This window comes from Nannobrachium achirus (assembly GCF_963921795.1).
Source record: "Nannobrachium achirus genome assembly, chromosome: 3".
Classification (NCBI taxonomy): Eukaryota; Metazoa; Chordata; class Actinopteri; order Myctophiformes; family Myctophidae; genus Nannobrachium; species Nannobrachium achirus.
Window position 1 is genome coordinate 69,393,717 of NC_137812.1, and position 21,104 is coordinate 69,414,820.

General features: G+C 45.4%; 2 protein-coding genes across 2 annotated transcripts in view; both read left to right on the forward strand.

The window, feature by feature from the left end:
* The window catches only part of LOC308282414 (beta-1,3-N-acetylglucosaminyltransferase lunatic fringe-like), a gene marked incomplete at its 5' end in the record, with an annotated part of 27,057 nt that extends 7,912 nt beyond the window's left edge, over positions 1-19,145 (forward strand). Inside the window, 7 exons of the mRNA XM_080722759.1 lie at positions 5,654-5,702; positions 12,548-12,650; positions 14,921-15,074; positions 15,874-15,959; positions 16,501-16,660; positions 18,358-18,443; positions 19,026-19,145. Coding sequence (XP_080578885.1) covers positions 5,654-5,702; positions 12,548-12,650; positions 14,921-15,074; positions 15,874-15,959; positions 16,501-16,660; positions 18,358-18,443; positions 19,026-19,092 — 705 coding nt within the window. The 3' untranslated portion in view covers positions 19,093-19,145. The remainder of the gene's footprint in view (positions 1-5,653; positions 5,703-12,547; positions 12,651-14,920; positions 15,075-15,873; positions 15,960-16,500; positions 16,661-18,357; positions 18,444-19,025) is intronic.
* LOC308281558 (thimet oligopeptidase-like) lies at positions 8,107-12,120 on the forward strand (the record flags this gene model as incomplete). The annotated part of the gene is made up of 2 exons (XM_080721789.1): positions 8,107-10,066; positions 12,095-12,120. The coding sequence occupies 2 exons, from the start codon at positions 8,107-8,109 to the stop codon at positions 12,118-12,120; spliced, it is 1,986 nt and encodes a 661-aa protein (XP_080577915.1).
* Positions 19,146-21,104: the final 1,959 nt, after the last annotated feature.

Here is a 21,104-nt window from a genome sequence, read left to right on the forward strand (position 1 = left end):
AGCGGCTAATCCAACGCGCGCTGCAAACCATGGCGGACGGATTCCGCAGACCGGACCCTCTCGTATTTGATGACAACATCGCAGAGAACTGGCGAGTGTTTGAACAAGAATACGACATTTTCATCGCGGCGGCCCACCATGACAAGGCGGCCCGCACACGAGCCTACATTCTCCTCAATCTAGCAGGATCGGAGGCCATTGAAAGGGAGAGGTCGTTCGTCTACGCGCCCGAAGTGAGGGGACCCGACGTTGACAATGCACCGGGTCAAGTCATCACTCCGGCTGAGTCAAAGGAAGACCCCGTATGTCTAAAGAGGAAATTTCGTGAGATTTGCAGTCCCCGACTGAACCTTACCATGGAGAGGCACAAATTCAATACAAGGAACCAGACCCAAGGTGAGACAATTGAATCATATGTCACAGACCTCAGGATTAAAGCAAAGACTTGCGAATTTGGAGCACTGCAGGATGGGCTAATCAAGGATAGACTGGTATGTGGCATAAATGATGATAATATGAGAAAAATGTTGCTACGTGACGGCGACCTGACCCTAGCCAAAGCCGTCTCCATGTGTCACATATACGAGCAGACTGAGCACCACACAAGGACATTGTCATCGCCACATGCTCCCACTAGTGTTGACAGCCTGCAGTATAAATGTGGAAGGAAGCAGAGATTTGAACCACGGCAGAGACCCCAGGCGGGGAGAAATGCACAACCCATTGTAAACTGTAATAATTGTGGTGGCAGCCATGAAGCCAAGAAGGAAAGTTGTCCGGCTTTTGGTCAACAGTGCCATGCGTGCAAAAAATGGAACCACTACAAGCAGTGCTGCAGGTCAACGCAGAGGTACTCCAGGACACAGAGCTCCAGGGAATCTGTCCATCAACTTGAATTGGACCAGGCCACAGGTAACGCTAATGACGATGATTCATTCTGTATTGATGGCATATCACCAGTGGTCGTGGACACAATTGACTATAATGTACAAGACAGAAATGTAGCGTTCGCCACTGTACGCATCAATGACAAGCCTGTTGAGATGAAAGTGGATACAGGAGGACAATGTAATGTTTTATCCTATGACGCTTTCAAACATGTGGAGAACGGTGAACTGATTGACCGTTCAGTGATCACCAACCTTGTCGCCTACGGGGGAAATCTGATCAACACCCTGGGCTCAGTCGTTTTGCAATGTGAACTAGCAGGCCAACAGCATGCTCTACAGTTCCATATTGTGGAGAGAAACGTCCAACCACTACTAGGCCTACAAGCAAGCATACACATGAAGCTAGTGACACTGAGCAAGGATGTTCACCAACTTAGTGTGAACACAGATGCCAACCTGCCACACGAGATATTCACAGAGTATGCAGATCTGTTCAAGGACGAACTTGGCAAGCTACCAATGACATACTCCATGAAACTGGACCCTGAGGTGCACCCTGTCGTCCGCCCGGCACGCCGTGTCCCTGTGGCCATGCAGGACAGAGTGAAGGCGGAACTCGAGCGGATGGTGGACTTAAGCGTCATCACCCCCATATCTGAGCCAACAGAATGGGTGTCATCCATGGTAGCTACAAACAAGAAGCGGACAGAGGACATAAGGATCTGCATTGACCCCAGAGACCTAAACACAGCTCTAAAGCGCCCCCATCATCCGATGCGCACGGTTGAGGAGGTGGCATCACAGATGGCAAACGCAACACTGTTCTCAGTCCTAGACGCCAAAAGCTCTTTCTGGCAGATCTCCCTGGACAATAAATCCTCCCTGCTAACCACATTTAGCACACCTTTTGGACGCTACAGGTTCCTCAGAATGCCGTTCGGAATAAATTCAGCCAGCGAAGTATTCCAGCGCACAATGGAACAGATTTTCGCAGGTTATCCCTGTGCCATCATCGTAGACGACATCATCGTCGGAGGCCGCACTGAGGCAGAACACGACGCGAACCTAAAAAGAGTGCTTGACCGTGCACGCAAAGTCAACCTGAGGCTCAACCCCCTCAAATGCAAGTTTCGGCTGACAGAGGTCACTTATGTTGGTCATGTGTTCACCAGTGAGGGCCTGAAAGCGGACCCTGACAAGACCACAGCAATCACAGAAATGCCTGTTCCTGAAGATGTCACAGCTCTACAGCGATTTCTAGGCATGATTAACTACCTGGGAAAGTTTGTGCCAAACTTAAGTGAGCTGTCTGCCCCTCTAAATCAGCTGACCCGCAAAGACACTGTGTGGTGCTGGCTGAAGCAACATCAGGACGCCTATGACACACTGAAGAGGTGCATCTCCAGTCCGCCTGTCCTGTCTTACTACGATGTCCACCAACCGGTCACGCTCACATGTGACGCTTCACAGCACGGACTGGGAGCAGCTTGCTTACAAGGGGGCAGACCAATTGCCTACGCATCACGAACAATGACTCAGCCAGAGACACGCTACGCTCAGATCGAGAAAGAACTCCTGGCGGTCGTGTTCGCATGCTCGCGATTCAATGACTACATTTACGGCAAGCCAGTCACCGTAGAAACCGACCACCAGCCTCTTGTCACGATCATCAGAAAGCCAATCTACACAGCGCCTGCACGACTCCAACGCATGATGCTGCAGCTCCAGAAATATAACATCGACCTGATCTACAAAAAAGGGAAACAGATGTACCTGGCCGACACCCTGTCACGCGCCCCCAGGTCATCTACACTTCAACATGTGAACGAGCTGAACGACTTTGAGGTGATGTCAGTTGGCCGAATCTCATCCAGCCGCTTGGAGGAACTAAAAAGTCACACGGCGGAGGATGACCTACTACAGACCCTCTCTTCCGTCATCAGACATGGATGGCCTGTCAAACAACACCGTGCTCCACCGTCCATCAGTCCTTTCTTCCCATTCAGAGACGAGCTCACCATCGAGGAGGGGGTCGTCATGAAAGGTCACAAACTCGTCATTCCCCAGTCACTGCAGAAAGTGTACACAGACATTATGCACAGAGGACATCCAGGGGCGGAGTCCACTAAACGCAGAGCCCGAGACATAGTGTTCTGGCCCACCATGAGCAGAGACATTGACAAGGCGGTGCTCTCGTGCTCTGTTTGCAACAGCCAGAAGCACCATCAGCAGAAGGAACCACTGCAGTCACATCCTGTTCCTGACCTGCCATGGTCTACAGTGGCGACCGACATCTTCGAATGGGATGGCAAGTACTTTCACGTGCTTGTAGACTCGTATTCTGGCTGGTATGAGATTGACTTTCTCAAGGACATCACGTCAGCGACAGTCATCACGAAGCTGAAAAGACACTTCTCTGTTCATGGCTCCCCTCATCTTCTCATCTCGGACAATGCCAGACAGTACACCAGCCAGAAGTTCAGAGATTTTGCTGCACAGTGGGACTTCAGGCACATAACCAGCAGCCCTGAATTCCCACAGTCCAACGGTTTGGCCGAAAGAGCAGTGCAGAGTGCCAAGCAACTGATGGAGAAGTCAAAGAGGGACGGCACGGATGTGTTCCTCAACCTCTTGAACCTGAGGAATATCCCTCGCGACGCACATCTTGGCTCACCTGCACAGAGGCTAATGTCAAGGCAGACCCGCACTACTCTCCCTGTCTGCAGACAGCTACTGCAGCCAGCCCCTCTCAACACCCAACAAGTCACAGCACAGCTCCAGAAGAAGCGGCTCGCCCAGAAGCTGAGCTACGACAAGTCCAGCTGTCCTCTACGGCCACTGCAGGAGGGTGACGTCGTCAGGATGCAGACCCCCCGGGGCTACGATCGCATGGGCACCGTGGGAAAGATCTGCGAGGAGCCGCGGTCCTACATCATCCAGTCTGGAGGTAGAGACTACAGGAGAAATCGCAGACACCTCTTGCCTGTTGCCGAGCGTCCTCCAGATCAGCCTGACAGCGCCGACCTGCAGCCCTTCAACCCAGCCGTCGGTGACACACCTCTCTATGGAGAGGGACAACGGGAACACATGGACATTGACCCACCCCCAGTCCAGGTACCCGTAGCTTCACCGCCCGCGAATGCTGGTAAGAGCCCTTACACCACACGGTTTGGTCGCACAGTCAGACCAAACCCCAAATACAAAGACTGAGTATTGGACTGTGAGTAGGCTCTATGGACCACTTACCATTCAGTACTGAACTTTGCACAAATACTGTCTTTGGGAAATTGTTATAAAAAAAAAAAAAAAAAAAAAAAGCTACTGACTGATACGTTTTGCTATTACAGTGTTATACATTTGTTAATGTCTTATACATTTGATGTTGACGTTTTGCTATGATGTTTATTTTTTTCATGCACTTAAGCTTTGAAGTGTTATTGCTCATGTTGAACACTTTAGTTATTGTTGTTGGTACTGTGAGCTAAAGAAGGGGGATGTAGAGCATTCATATAATGCTCACTTAGTAGTGTTGGTGCCTCGGCAGCCACCGTACTTGTTATTGGTTACTGCGCATGTGCAAGCCGGTTCCTGTATGTTGATCCAATGTTATGCTAGAGTGAACTATACCAGTACGTTACTGAGAGCTGTACCAGTTGGCTATAATAAACTGAGTTTGATTGTACACACTGTTTGGTCATTCTACAATAATGACACAACCAAAATAGCAACGCCAGTTTGAAGGAGGTTAAAAATGGGATAGCATTCGTTGGCATAATTGCCCATAATGAGTTCATTCCGACCGGTCATATTAATGCTGGCTTGTGGTGGACATTTGTGTAAAAATGTCATATTTGCCGTGGACGTACAAATTGACCTGTTAATAATATTACAAGTGTAACGCCCTAAGGCCGAGAAGCGCCCACCAAGTCGTGCTGAAAAGCAGCTGACTGAGCAGTGTTCGGTTAAACAGCGTTTAATGGTCGTAGTCAGAATGGTCGCAGCCAGGGGCGTCAATTGGGTATGGCAGGGGTATGCAGCTGCCATACCCTGGGTCCACACTTATTCTGGGTCCACACTTATTCTCCACACTTGTATTCTCCCCATCTGGACAAAATGGTATATTCCCAGGTTCCGCAGGTCAGCTGCACAGGTGCAATGCATTATTGTTAATTGTGGCACGTTTACTAACATGCCAAGTTTAGCTGCACTTGAACAACCATTCCAGGCTGCCATATCCAGCCCAAGAAACCGTAGAAACAGGGGGGAAAAAAATTACTTCTTAAAATAAATCTCTGTTGCTAAGGTATGGCAACATGACTGGTGTCTTGCACACGCGCAAAGGCACGTGTGCAAGACACCAGTCATGTTGCCATACCTTAGCTTTTTCTGAACTGACGCCACTGGTCGCAGCCAGAAACCCATAAAGAGATGCCTCGCACCGCGAGGTGTTGTGTGCTTGTAGATCGGCCGTTTTCACTACTTTTGTGTGACAGCCTTGTATGATGAAGCAGGGCTTTACTTGGTGAAAAAACATACAAACTTGAAACTTGGAGATACGAGGTTTCTGCCCGACACTGACGATATTCTGGAGGAAACCTGGAGACAGAAATTGGGGCTTTTATGATCAAAAGAAGAACATGGTGTGTAAAACAGGAAATCTAACATTTGCCATGGACACATTTCTCTGTGTAGGAACATTATTTGTGTGTAACAGAGCCAGGCTAGTTCTAACTGTAAATGTCCTGTATTTTTGTACTTCACAGACATATGTGTTTACTGATGGAGAGGATGAAAAACTGAGGAAAAAGATCGGTGAGTTACACAAGCACACACACACACACACACACACACACACACACACACACACACACACACACACACACACACACACACACACACACACACACACAGAGTTTTTGCTGAGTAGTGTATTGTGAGGGATCGGCGGCCTGGGAGACAGGAAGTTGACACTGTAAAGCAGGAAGTGAGGCTGCTGAGTGGACAGAAGCACAGGAAGTGTCTCCAGTGGGTTTACAGTTCAGTGTTTTATCACGGTCATGCACGGCCCAGTCATTTACACACAATAATACTTCACTCTGGCTCTATCCCAACTGTTGTGTCCATAAACTCCCAAAACATTCCAACTGGGAGAATACGAGAGTCGCAGAGGTGGAAAAACGACTCACATGTTGTACTTAAAGGAGCTATAGTCAACCTTTTCTTGAATAGACTAGAATGTAAACAACGTGTCGGTCTGACAATGGCCAAATCATTATTTTACGCTTTTTGTGGTCATTTTTGAATAGAAACACATGTATGAAGCTTATTTTTTTATAAAATATTTTCAAAACATTATTTTTATTTTAGCATCCATTTTTCAAGAAAAAGTTGACTATAGCTCTAGATGTACTCTGTTACAAGTAAATGTCCAGAATTCAAAATGTACTTGAGTAAAAGTATGAAAATATTGCCATCAAAATGTACTTAAATTACCAAAAGTAAAAGTACAAAATGTTTGAAAATAGTAGATCTACTACGTTGTAAGCTTGTAGATCGGCTATTTTCAAAAAGCAAAGGTATAACATAGGGCTAAAGTGGCGGGTTAAGGTGTGTTTTATAAGATTATAATCTACACCTGCAAAGTAACTAATAACTAAAGTATTCAAATAAATGTAGTGGAGTAAAAGTTCAATATTTGATTCCAAGATGTAGCTAAATTAGAAATACTCAAGTAAAGTACACATACCTCAATAGTGTACTTAAGTACAGTAGTTAGTTACTTTACACCACCTTGTTTGACAAATCAAATGGTAAAAAAAAACACTGAGATTGGCCATTTTCACAATTCTTTATATATTATTTAAACCTAAAAAAAATGCCTAATGCTAATCTATTGTTTTATAAAAGGATCTATTATCGATTATTTTTTAAATAATCAGTTAAAACAATGAGTTAGATTAAATGTTGCACACTTGGTCAAAAGTGCCCCTGTAGGGTTTCTCTGTTGGTCCACAAGGTGGAGGAACAAAACCTCAAAAAGAGCCTTAGGTTTTGAGATACAGAACCCCTACCTACCCGGAGTAGAACAAAACGGGAGATTGTTTTTTCATATCTTTAGGATGTCTCGAGTTGCAAAAGTCATGAAATTGATCTACGAAGGGACTCCCCACATAGGCAAAAAAACTAACAAAAAAAAACGCCTATACCCTGAAAGATGGAGTTCCAAATCAATCCTTTGTCATTTTCTACTTATACTCTCGCATATTTGCACAGATGGTCTACACAGGTAGTGTCCCTACATCCCAAAACAAGAATGCAAAAATCTTACTACAGAGGCATATTATTATTAATAAAGGATAAAATAAAATAAAAAGTCCATATATGGTCATTCCCAGAAAAAGAAAAACCTTTTATGCCCATACATGCAATTTCTGATGTCATAAATCCCAGGCCGAAAATGAGAATGTTAGGGTACCCCCTTATGCCCATATATGGAGATCCACAGGCATCAAACCAAGGCCCTAACTCACCATGGCCCTGCTTGGCATTACTTACGTACGTTTTATGCCCATATATGGAGATTCCTATATTTATTAAGGACATTATTAAGGATATTATGTTATCAATATTAAGGACATATATGGGCGCCGTGTTCCTCCCTCCGCATCATCAGCGCCCACACCATAGGTGGAGTTGGCGATAGGGCCTTTCTGTGTGGAGTTTGCATGTTCTCCCCGTGTCTCCTAGGGTTGATACCCTCACAAAAACATGAACAAACTCCCCCCAGAATGACAACAACTAGAATCGTCAGCGAAACGCTGTGGTTGGCCAGATGGCCAAGAATTTGCGCATGTCACCCAGAGGTCGCAAGTCACCCTGAGGTGTCTTACTAGTATGGAGACTTCTGTATATGTCAGTCCATGTGCCTTTCATGCCCCTATGGAGATATTTGTATCTGTCAGTCCCTTTTATGTCCATATATATATATTTGAAGAGCCGTTTATATGGTCTGGAGATCTGTGACGTTTTCAGTATATTCCCATACATGGCATGCCCCCTTTTGTGCCCATACTGTATATGGAGCCCATCCGGTGTGCTGTCCCGTCACGCAACATCACAGTAAAATCTTATAAGGAGGGGAATCCTGCGACAGCTGCAGCTTGTCACTCACAGAGAGCTCAAACAAATAAATGCAAAGCGATTGATTTCCACCAACATGGGACCTACAGGAGAGGTGGCTTTCAGCAGTCTTCCTCGCGTTCGCGACGAGAACCGTCTGCGCTGGGATCTGAGCCCCGAACAGTTCCGACAGATGTCTGACGAGCTCATCGCCAAGGCCAGGAAGGTGTGTGACGTGGTGGGTTCCCTTGACCTGGACAGCGTCACCTTCGACAACACCATCAAGGCCCTGGCCAACGTGGAGGCAGAGTGTGAGGTCCAGGGGAACATGTTGAGCTTACCCAGGTCCGTGGCTCCCAGTAAGGAGGTGAGGAACGCCAGCAGAGACGCATACAAGAAGCTGTCAGTGTTTAATGAGGACATGCACATGAGAAAAGACGTCTACCAGAGGATAGTAGCGCTGGCGATGAGGGTGGAGGAAGGCAGTCTTACTGCAGAGGATAAGCGATACATGGAGAGACTGCTCGGGGAAAGTATCAAAGAGATACAAGACAAGATGACGACAGTAAGGGCGACATCGCGACGGACGGCAACTGAGGGATCTCGTGCTCTCTCTAAGATGAAGCGTACGAAGGTGGATGGAGCCGGTCTTACCACAGAGGCATACGTAGAGACATATATGGAGACAAACATGGAAACAAGAAGAAGAGGACTGCATCTCCCCGAAAAGAAACAAAACAAGCTCAAACGCATTAATAACAAGTTATACGGGGACCCTGGCAGCTTGAGTCAGTTGGTGAAGCTACGCGCTCAGAAGAGCGCCTTGCTGGGCTTCAAAACCTACGCCGACTTTGCCCTGCAGAAAAACATGGCGAAGTCTGCCAAGACGGTCTCCACCTTCCTGGAGGAGTTGGCCCATAGGATGAAGCCGCTAAAGAAGATAAATCCTGTGACGCTCCCCCAACAGTATTTAAAGGAGTATTTTCCGGTAGAGGCCGTGACCCAGGGTCTGCTGGGCATCTGCCAGGACCTGCTGGGCCTGTCGTTCAGCCTGGTGCACGGCGCCCACGCATGGCATCCTGATGTCACCCTGTACCGAGTCACTGACAGCTCCTCTGGACAGATGGTCGGAGAGTTCTACCTGGACCTGTTCTCCAGAGCGGGAAAGGACACCGTTACGGCGGCATTTTGCCACCCTCTACAGCCCAGCTGTCTGCTGCCTGATGGGAGCCGACAGACGGCCGTTGCTGCCTTGGTGACCAGCTTTAACAGAACCCTCCTGCAGCACGGCGACGTGGTGACATACTTCCACGAGTTTGGTCACGTTATGCACCTCCTCTGTGTTCAGGCTGACTATGCAGTTTTCAGTGAATTCGACGTGGATGGGGACTTTGTGGAGGTTCCATCCCAGATGCTGGAGAACTGGGCTTGGGAGAAGGAACCGCTACAGAGAATATCCAAACACTACAAGACAGGAGCTCCGATTCCTGACGACCTGTTGGACAAACTCCTCGAGTCTCGCTTCAGAACGGTCTATGCTGAATCTGACCGGGCTAATATAGACTATGCTAAATTTGACCAGGCTCTTCATACCCAGACTGGTTTGGACCAGAATCATGCCGGGCTTAGCCAGAGGATTCTTGGAGACCGTTATCATAAAAGGGCAACATTTCAAACTGAAAACCTGAAATATCACTATGATGCAAACATTTATCGCTACCTGTGGGGTGAGGTGTTCTCCCTGGACATGTTCTACACCCGTTTCAAACAGGAAGGAATCATGAACCCTAAGGTGGGTCTGGACTACAGAAACTGCATCCTGAAGCCTGGCTCTTCTAAGGACGCCTATGAGATGCTGAAGAACTTCTTGGGTCGTGAACCCAACCAGGAAGCATTCCTCCTGAGCAGACGAACGGCTCCAGAGTTTGCCTCGGCCAAGCAAGGACCCAGTCGGCAGAAGAGGACCGCCAGAGAAGGGAAAACAATGAAAAAAGGAAAAATGCATACATGCATACTCAGGGAACAGACGCCGTCTACCAGTCAGAGGATGGGGCTGGGTGAGGAGGAAGAGGATGAAGATGAGGAAGAGGATGAAGATGAGGAAGATGAAGATGAGGAAGAGGATGAAGAGGAGGAGGCTGCAAATGCTGCTGCTAAACCTAAATGCGAGGTCATGAGCACGAGAACAGACATCGAACACAGTGGTTCTCAACCTGTGGGTCGGGACCTCCAGATGATTGACTTAATGTGCAGCATATCAGCGTAAAGTTTAAGTGTATATATAGTTATCTGCACATATCTGCACCAAGTGACAATTTAAATTAAACATTGGCCAAATTGTCAAATATTAGAAAATAGCCGATCTACATGCGCACAACGCCTCGCAATGCGACGTTGAGAGCATATAGATCTGCTATTTTCACGATAGAACCGTGTTATACAACATGTAATGCCTCAACTCTTAGTGCTCGTCAGGGTGGGGGGGTGTCCCCCCAGTTAAAATGTGATTATTTTGGGGGTCGTGGCCTGAAGAAGGTTGAGAAGCACCGGTCTAACAGATAGAGGATGTCCTTACACAGCAGCTGATCTGGAGCTCTGAGCAGCTTCCAGACAAACCCTATGTCATATGACCGACCGTGTCACACTCCAAACACGAGTCGATCCACAAGGCCACAACGTGTGTCGTGGACGGACACGCTGTGGCCTTGTAGATCGTCTGTGTTTGCCATCATGGGACACAGGGATCTACAAGCTCACAACTCGTCGCGCTGCGGCGCATTCTACAAGCTCACAAGCTCGACGCGATCTACAAGCTCATCTACAAGCGTGCTGAAAATCGGCTATTTTCAGCACGCAACCAAGTGTAAAATCAGTCATTACATGCCGTCAAGGCCTGCCAAAATACATTTTAGTCGACTAAATCAACTGTAGATTTAGTTGCCTAAAATCTTGTGATATTTAGTCGACTAAAATTAAACTAAAACTTTTCAGGTGACTAAATTATGACTAAAACTAAATGACATTTTATTCAAAAGACTATGACTAAAACAAAATGAAACTTTCCTGTCAAAAACAACACTGATATACAACATAGCATAATCACGTACTGTACGCCCCTCTCGTGCTGTAAACACACAGACTGAACACAGCAGACTCACCAGACTGGCTCTGTACGGTAGGAAGGCAGCGCTGCACTGAATGTACGCACGTTTAATCACACAACAACATGGTCAACGCTATGTTGTTGTGTGGGTCTTTACTATGCCTAGTGACGGAAAACAACAATGACAAAGAAATGACAAAAAAACAGTCATTTTGTTGTATTTGTAGGTATTTGTACAGTATTAATAAATAAGGATTAGAATTAACTCTGGAAATTAAAAAGCCTGCTGATTCACGATACATATATTATGACATATTCTTTCTGGTTGCTTTTGGGTGTTGATGTACTCCCTATAGACAATCTGTAAAAATATTGTGTAAAAATCCAACCAGTAAGTGGAAAATTGTTCATGATTAACCTTTTTGGTAAATCACTTTATTGAAGAATTTCTTGACTTTTGCAGTAAAAGTAGAACTACAGAACATCCATTTTGGTAATTTCAAGTCAAAGTTAGGAAAAAAAACACTGTCAAGGTTTGTACTACCCATTATAGAAGATAATCACCTGGAGTACAGGGGAACATTCCTTAGAAATGTAATTTCCGCTTATAGAAAGTCCTTATATAAAAGGCTGCTGATTCATAATAGATCCAGATTTTTGCATTCTGATTGTTTTGGTATGTAGGGACATTACATGTAGACCATCATGAGGTAAAAACAACCAGCAGGTAGAAAATGACAAAGGATTGACTTAGAACTCCATCTTTCAGGATAGGCGTTTTATGCCTATGTGGTGAGTCCCTTCATGGATCAATCTCATGACTTTTGCAGTAAAACTAAAACTCGGGACGATCCATTTCATGAAGGGGACATCCTAAAGATATGAAAAACTATGTCTCGTTTTGTTAGCGACAACGTACTTTCTTGATCTTTTGATATCTGGTCTCACGGTTGGTAATGTTCCATGTGTTATTGATTATCAGGAGGACACCTGATCAATACTAACTGATCATATGTTATTGATTATCAGGAGGACACCTGATCAATACCAACTGATCATATGTTATTGATTATCAGGAGGACACCTGATCAATACCAACTGATCATAATGTTATTGATTATCAGGAGGACACCTGATCAATACTAACTGATCATATGTTATTGATTATCAGGAGGACACCTGATCAATACCAACTGATCATAATGTTATTGATTATCAGGAGGACACCCGATCAATACCAACTGATCATAATGTTATTGATTATCAGGAAGACACCCGATCAATACTAACTGATCATAATGCTATTGATTATCAGGAGGACACCTGATCAATACTAACTGATCATAATGCTATTGATTATCAGGAGGACACCCGATCAATACTAACTGATCATAATGTTATTATACTAACTGATCATAATGTTATTGATTATCAGGAGGACACCTGATCAATACCAACTGTTCCTCCGCCCACAACCGCCACGCCTTGTCCTGTAAGATGGCTCAGGAATACGACGCCTTCATCAAGTCTGGCAAGAGGTAAGAAACGCACGCACGCACGCACGCACGCACGAACGCACGCACGCACGCACACACACACACACACACACACACAAGAGGGATGACATCTAGGGTGATATTGTAGTTTGTTTTCCTGGTTAGGTTAAAAACTACAGCAGGGTAAAAAAAACATGGCAGACTGCCCAGCATAATACGCCATAATTGTGTCCGTAGGAGGCGAGGTGAGGCGCGGCTTGTGATTGGCTAAAAGGGGGGTAGGCAGCGTGTGATTGGCTGAAAGGGGGATAGGCAGCGCTCAGCTGTGTTCACTTGGACCGCGTGCGAGGCGATCGGAAACATAACTCGGACGGCGCCGAGTCGGCTCAAGACGTATCGCCTCCGTCTCCGAAAAAGCTCTCCCCTATATCTCGCCTCCTACGGAAATTATAATAGTGACCTTCATGTAAGCAACACAGCTGCAGGCAGCCTAATTAAATGAATAATGGTGTGTTAGATTTAGGTGTCAGTGTGCATTGACATCACTGATGACTGATGATGTCTCTGCCTGCACACTGGCACACCCATGGCTCTGGGCACAGCTAAAGATAACACACCCTTCATACATGTTATTATCCCTAGCTGCATTTCTTACTAACCTGCCCATGTTTTAACCTGCTCTAGTTTTTCACCTCAAAAAAAAAAAAAAAATCTGCAAAGTGCAGAGTTGTTTTTGACTGCAAATTTTAGTTTTTATTTTGTTGACTTAATTGTCAATATATTTAGTCTTAGTTTTAGTCATCACAGCTTAATTTTTATTTCGTTTTTATTTAGTCGACAAACTTTTTTCGTCATAGTTTTAGTCGACGAAATCAACACTGGCCAAGTGTTTAATTTAGGTATTTTCACTGTAGTCACGGAATTTAGCAGAATATCTGTCAAAGCTGGGAATAAATTTGTTACCAAACGATTTCTTTACCAATGTGTTCGTAAAGGTGTCTAGTAACATATCTAACAAAGATTGAAATTCAGCATCCCTAGGGGAATCTTTGACAGTTAGGGTAATTCTGGGTCTCATTCATATGCTTCACAAAAAAGCATATTTTTTGGGAGTAATTTTTTCCCTTATAGTGTATAATAAGTGAATGAGACCCAGAATTACCCTAGCAGTCAAAGATTCTCCTAGGGATGTTGAATTTCAATCTTTGTTAGATATGTTAGTAGACATCTTTACAAACACATTGGTGAAGAAATCGTTTGGTAACAAATTTATTCCCAGGGTTTTATTAAAATTCCCTGACTACTGGTTTTGGCAGACAGGGACTACCAAAACAAACAGTGAAAACACCAGAATACAGTGTTTCTATAATAGGTAAACACCACCACACTGCTGCAGAGGCCAAGGACTGCTGGTGCAGAGGGAGAACTATGGCTAAAAAGTAGGGATAGGACGATACGATATGCGATATTATCGTTTATCGTGATAAAAAAACACTCACGATAATCGTATCGTGGAGATTTAATTTATCATGATATCGTCCTCCGCCATGCACTGGGATCAATTCACCTTTTATTTGCAGAGCTGCATATCTGGTACCACTTACACATCCGGTACCACTTAAACCCTCTATAATTAAAGGTACTTATAACATACGTACTTGATTTTTTATTTTTTTTTACTCTCAAACAAATCTCTTTGCCCAAAAATAGCCGATCTACAAGCTCACAATGCGTTGCAACACGACACGTTGTGAGCTTGTAGATCTGCTATTTTTTGGCAAATGTTCCGTGGCTTCCGCCCCAGGATAATGGATTTTGATTATCGCTAAAATATCGTAAATCGCGATTTCTTTTGTCACAATAATCGTGATATGACATTTTCATATCTTCCCACCCCTAGTCCGATATTATCGGCAGATAATAGCATAAAAATAAATGTAATATGGGAAAATATCGGTATTGGTTTTTATGTGTGCTATTTTACAGACTAAACAAAAATCTACAGCAGAAGAATCAACGTGTTTGTTTTACAATGTTTTACAACAGTTTGCTATCAGTGTTTTTGTAACGGCCGGTAGAGAAGGCCGCGTTTTTAACACGAACGTGGTTTAAAAGTTAGATTAGGAGATAAATGCTACTTTTGTGAATCTCAGAACACTGCTGTCTACCGGGAGCCGCGACTTCCTGGTCACGTGACACCCCGTTGCATCAAACGCGTCGTGGGCACAGGGAGACATCAAAGAGTTTGAAGAGTTGTCGCGTCGTGGGCATCAATTGGTTTTTTAACCCTGTGTGTGCACGGTCTGTTTCAGGTGGTTCTGTCACGTGGACGATGACAACTACGTGCACGTGGACCCTCTGCTCAGACTGCTGTCCCGCTACAGCCACGCCCAGGACGTCTACATGGGACGTCCCAGCCTGGAGCGACCAATAGAGGCCCTGGAGAGGCTCGGGCCCGCCCACACGGTATGTCGTTGTCTCGCTGTCCAAACCGGTTTAAAGGTGCAATAGACAACATTCAGACACTAGATGTCACTCTACAACATAACACTTCTGCAACACCTCTGTGGCATAAGGTTCCTTATTTCCCGGAGTAACGTCTATCAGGCAGTACACATGCAGATTGCAACATTGTAGCGTGATATCAGTTCACAAATGCAGTGGTGGAAAGTAACTGCAGTATGTACATGTACTCAAGTACTGTACTTACAGTAAGTACAATTCTGAGGTGTTTTTGAGTGGTGCTCCTGGAAGGACCTAAGCTCCAACATCTGGCGTTGTCCGGGACACGAAACCTGGCCTACAACTGGTCCACATCTGGCCTACATCTGGTCCACATCTGGCCTACAACTGGCCCACGTCTGGCCTACGTCTGGCCTACATCTGGCCTACATCTGGCCCACGTCTGGCCCACGTCTGGCCTACATCTGGTCCACATCTGGCCTACATCTGGCCCACGTCTGGCCTACGTCTGGCCTACGTCTGGCCTACATCTGGCCCACATCTGGCATACATATGGCCTACATCTGGCCTACATCTTGGCACAGAGTGTTCAAAGTTTGTTGTACGCCCAGGGTCACATTGGCCAAGCTTTAACTCACTTCACACTAGATGTGATTTTTACACTAGGTGTGAGAATTTACAGTTTTCAGTACTTTTACTTACTACATCTCAGAGACATATTGTACTTGTACTTACTATACTAATTATTTGAGATCTTTGGTTAATAACTGAAACGTTGTGGTGTTTTGTTTTTTATCTTCAGAAACCGGTGCGGTTCTGGTTCGCTACAGGTGGAGCAGGGTTCTGCGTGAGTCGAGGCCTCGCCCTAAAGATGAGCCCCTGGGCCAGGTACACCTCCATGATACTGTCTGTCACAGTACTTAAAGGTTCTAGGGCTAGGCTATTGTCATGGCCGATTTAACCTGCTGTAGATCTCATTGATTATTAATCACAATTTGTGACTAGGATATTAGCTATCACAACTTGGCGGTGAGCTCAATGAGATACAGTAGCAAATGAGATACAGTTTTCCAACTCTGGCATTCTTAGCCAGCTCTGTTACTTACGGAGATGTAGTAAATCCGAAGTCTAATCAGATAGCCGATCTAAAAGCTTGCAGTTGCAAGCTTGTAGATCGGCTATTTTCAAAGCGCAAACATAAACTATATCTCTTCTCCACTTTAGTCCCTCCCTAACATTTTTGTCTAGTTTTAATTTGTTCGTTTTTACTCAGTTTTTATTGCGTTTTCGCCAGTGAAAAAGGGTAGTCCACGGAAAATGTTCATCATATTTTTATTCGACGAATCAACACTGCTCTCTCTCTCTCTCTCTCTCTCTCTCCCTCTCTCTCTCTCTCTCTCTCTCTCTCTCTCTCTCTCTCTCTCTCCAGTGACGGTGCGTTCATGGCCACCGCAGAGCGTATCCGTCTCCCAGACGACTGCACCGTGGGCTTCATCATCGAGGCCCAGCTGGGGGTCAGTCTGATCAGATCTCCTCTGTTCCACTCCCACCTGGAGAACCTGGCCCTGGTGTCTGACATACACACGCAGGTACACACATGTTATCACTGGTGTCTGACACACACACCCAGGTACACACATGTTATCACTGGTGTCTGACATACACACCCAGGTACACACATGTTATCACTGGTGTCTGACATACACACCCAGGTACACACATGTTATCACTGGTGTCTGACATACACACCCAGGTACACACATGTTATCACTGGTGTCTGACATACACACCCAGGTACACACATGTTATCACTGGTGTCTGACATACACACCCAGGTACACACATGTTATCACTGGTGTCTGACATACACACCCAGGTACACACATGTTATCACTGGTGTCTGACATACACACCCAGGTACACACATGTTATCACTGGTGTCTGACATACACACCCAGGTACACACATGTTATCACTGGTGTCTGACATACACACCCAGGTACACACATGTTATCACTGGTGTCTGACATACACACCCAGGTACACACATGTTATCACTGGTGTCTGACATACACACCCAGGTACACACATGTTATCACTGGTGTCTGACATACACACCCAGGTACACACATGTTATCACTGGTGTCTGACATACACACCCAGGTACACACTCATTTTAACCATTTATTTATGCAGTGGTGGAAAAGGTACTAACATGTCTTACTTGAGTAAAAGTATCAATACTGCAGTGTAGAAATGCTCAATTACAAGTAAAAGTCCGGAATTCAAAATGTACTTGAGTAAAAGTATGAAAGTATTGGCGTCAAAAAGTACTTAAAGTACGAAAAGTAAAAGTACAATATGTTTGAAAATAGCCGATCTACAAGCTCACAACACGTCGCATCGCGACACACACACACACACACACACACACACACACACACACACTCACACACACTCACACACACACACACACACACACACACACACACACACACACACACACACACACACACACTCTCTCTCTCTCTCTCTCTCTCTCTCTCTCTCTCTCTCTCTCTCTCTCTCGGAGATGTAGTAAATCCGAAGTCTAATCAGAATCAGAGTCTGCTTTGTTGTCACATCACACATTTATACAAAAGGGGGTGAAATTCATGTTTGTGCATCCATTGTTCCATTGTATTCATTTCCATAGGAAAAAAAGAAAGGGAAGAACAAGAAGGGGGGGCAGGGGGAGGGGGGCAAGGGGAGGAAAGGAGATCAATCAAAGAAAACAAACAGATTATCTACATATTTACACATTGGTCCCTGAGATAAGATATAAAGTTGTGTGAGCATAGCAGCACATGTATTACTGTGTATGACATACTTATAGACGTTAGTTAAGGGACAACTTTGTTTTTTCACATTTTAGATTGTAATTAAAGAAAATAAAAGATGAGCGTTCACATATTTTCATTTACTCCTTTCTATCGTTTTAGAGATTTTAATGAGTTTGATTTCAGTGTGTGGGGGCATGCGGACAAGTGGCTGAATTCTGTCTTTTTACACACAATAAGCCCATTCCCATGATGCACCGCAATCTTTCATGGACAGATGTGATGTGACTTATGGGGGCTAGTACTGTAGTGTTACTGTAAACAGTAATAATAGTATTGTAATGTCTAACAATACATATATATCTAAAATATGAACCAAAGTTGTCCTTTATGGTGCTAGAGAAACTAAAAATAGGGATTAAAGGAGTAAAATGTCTAACGAGAGTGTTAATGTTTCATCCAATCAGGTGACTCTCAGCTACGGCACGGTGGAAAACAACAGAAACACCGTCAACGTGCGAGGACCTTTCTCCCTGCAAGAAGACCCTACCAGGTAACACACTGTGTGTGTGTGTGTGTGTGTGTGTGTGTGTGTGTGTGTGTGTGTGTGTGTTATTGTTTGACACACAGACCTCCAGACAGCTCAGTCACTCTCAGATAGCTGCATAGTGTCTAAATGGACGGCTGTGTGACACAACAATAGCGCTTTATGTGCGTTTCATAGTGTGTATGCTTTACGGCCACGTTTTCCTGGCTTTGTTTATTGTCTGTGGGTGGTTGGGTGGGTGGGTGTGCGTGTGTGCGGCGCTCGTGTGCGCACGAGTGTTTGTTTGAGAGTGTGTGTGTGTGTGTGTGTGCGTGCGTGCATTCGCGTCGCGCGTGCGTGTGTGCGTGCGTGCGTGTGTGTGTGCCCCCTTTGTATTTTCATGTTCTTATTTTGAAAGTCCCAGCAGGCTGGTTTCCATGCATTGTGAAACTCATTTCCTGTGTGTGTGTGTGTGTGTGTGTGTGTGTGTGTGTGTGTGTGTGTGTGTGTGTGTGTGTGTGTGTGTGTGTGTGTGTGTGTGTGTGTGTGTGTGTGTGTGTGTGTCTGTGTCTCTCTCTCTCTCTCTCTCTCTCTCTCTCTCTCTCTCAGATTCAGGTCTGTCCATTGTCTGCTGTATCCAGATACTCCGTGGTGTCCCGGTCTCCAGAGACTGTAACGAAACCGCGGAGACTTTATGAGACGCACATGGACAGACTTAGAGACGCAGGGACGGACGGAGGGTAGAGGAGAGGGGAGGAGAGAGGGGGAGAGGAGGAGAGAGGGGAGGAGGACAGAAGAACAGGCTGAGGTCTGTCCAGGCCAGCTCTTCCCCTCCTCAGTGGGGGGGGGGGGGGGGGGAGAAGAGAAAAAATGTCTTCCAGCTGTTGTTCCCCCATCAGTAGATGAATAAATGAATGAACGGATGAATGGAGGCTTCACATTGAAGCATGGAAACCCTGCATCCAGATGATCTGTCCTTCAGAGCTGGAGAGAGAACCGTTTTACAGACAATGTGTCTGAATGTGTGGACTTGACCCCGGCGTCAAGGCCACTACTCTGACCAACGGAAGAAGGGCTATTTTTTAAGACTGAAGTAAGACAGTGATTGGTCAAAATGACCTTTGTTGTGAACTTGTGAGTGACCATTTGGAATCGTTTGCTGATTGTCAACAAGGGCCAACGACAAAAAAGAAAAACGGCAAAGGTAGCGATACGGATTTGGACGTTGTCTCCGTTTGCTCTGGTTTAGGTGACTTGGGGTACCTGACTGTTATTTTGTTTTAAAGTATTGTATGAAATACAGCGAGCGCCGGGCAGCATGCAGAACTTCTGGCGGAAATGAAGTTCCGAGGAGTCGTAAGAAGAACAAAAGGGGACGTGAATGCGGAGGAAACAAACGGAGGCGCTCCGTTGCTAAGGAGCTGAGATCCCTGCAGATGACGGGAGTGCGACTGGCAGTGGCGGAAGAAGTATTTAAAAAATGCTTGAAAAGGACTTCAGTTTCGGCAAAGCCGAAATAAAGTCAACTTCTTGTGAAGTAAGTTGGAACTCTTTAGGCCTAAGGAAAGGAAAGATAGACCGAATGCCGCTCACAGCGCGGCACTCGGTGCCGCGCTGTGAGCTTGTATATCTTCTATTTTTCAATAGCTAAAGTATAAAATAATGAAGGCCCCTTCACCATGGGCCCTAGTAACTCAGTCCCACTTATCCCCCCCTTGTGACGCCCCTGCTTTCTGACCACATGATGGAAATCGTTGTTGTCGGGCAGAAACCTCTTATCTCCACCTTTTTCCCCCCCCAAGCCCTACTTCATACTACAGTGTCACACAAAAGCATCAAAAGTAGCAGATCCGCAAGCTTGAAACGCGGTGCGAAGCGACATGTTTCGAGCTTATAGATCTGCTATTTGTGATGCCTTTACTGAGGTTTCCACCCGACAAAGCCAAAATACTGTACTACTGTTGGTACACACTCTCACAGAGAGAGGGAGAGACACAGAGAGAGAGAGAGAGAGAAAGAGAGAGAGAGAGAGAGAGAGAGAGAGAGAGAGACGCCACATACTGTACTGTAAATGTCTTCCTTATGCATGAATATTCAACCATCATGAACATGGTAAGCCTGGAGTCATGCATATGCATGCACGTCATTGGTGTCGGGTGGAAACCTTGTATGAACAAAACTGTTTGTTTTGTCTTTGTCATTTCAAAAACGATTTCAAATGGTGAAAATAGCAGATCTACAAGCACACGCGAGGCGTTGTGTGCTTGTAGATCAGCTGTTTTCACTAGTCTTGAATGATGAATCAGGAAATACGGACACATTTGAAACTTGGCGATGCAAATTTCTAAAGTGACAATTTAAGGACTGTTTAAAACCTCTATAAAATGACAAATTAAACATTGGCCAATTTGTCAAATATTAGAGGCAGAAATTGTGAAAATAGCCGATCTACATGCTCACAACACCTCGATAATAATGTAATGCCAATACAATTGACTCCATGAGGAAGTAGAGAAGGTGTTTGTTTGAAGTTAAGCTTTGCAGCATTCAGTGTTTGTTGTCCTCCACTGGTTCTACCCTGCTCTGAGAGAGAGGGAGAACACAGTCCTCTACTGGTTCTACCCTGCTCTGAGAGAGAGGGAGAACACAGTCCTCTACTGGTTCTACCCTGCTCTGAGAGAGAGGGAG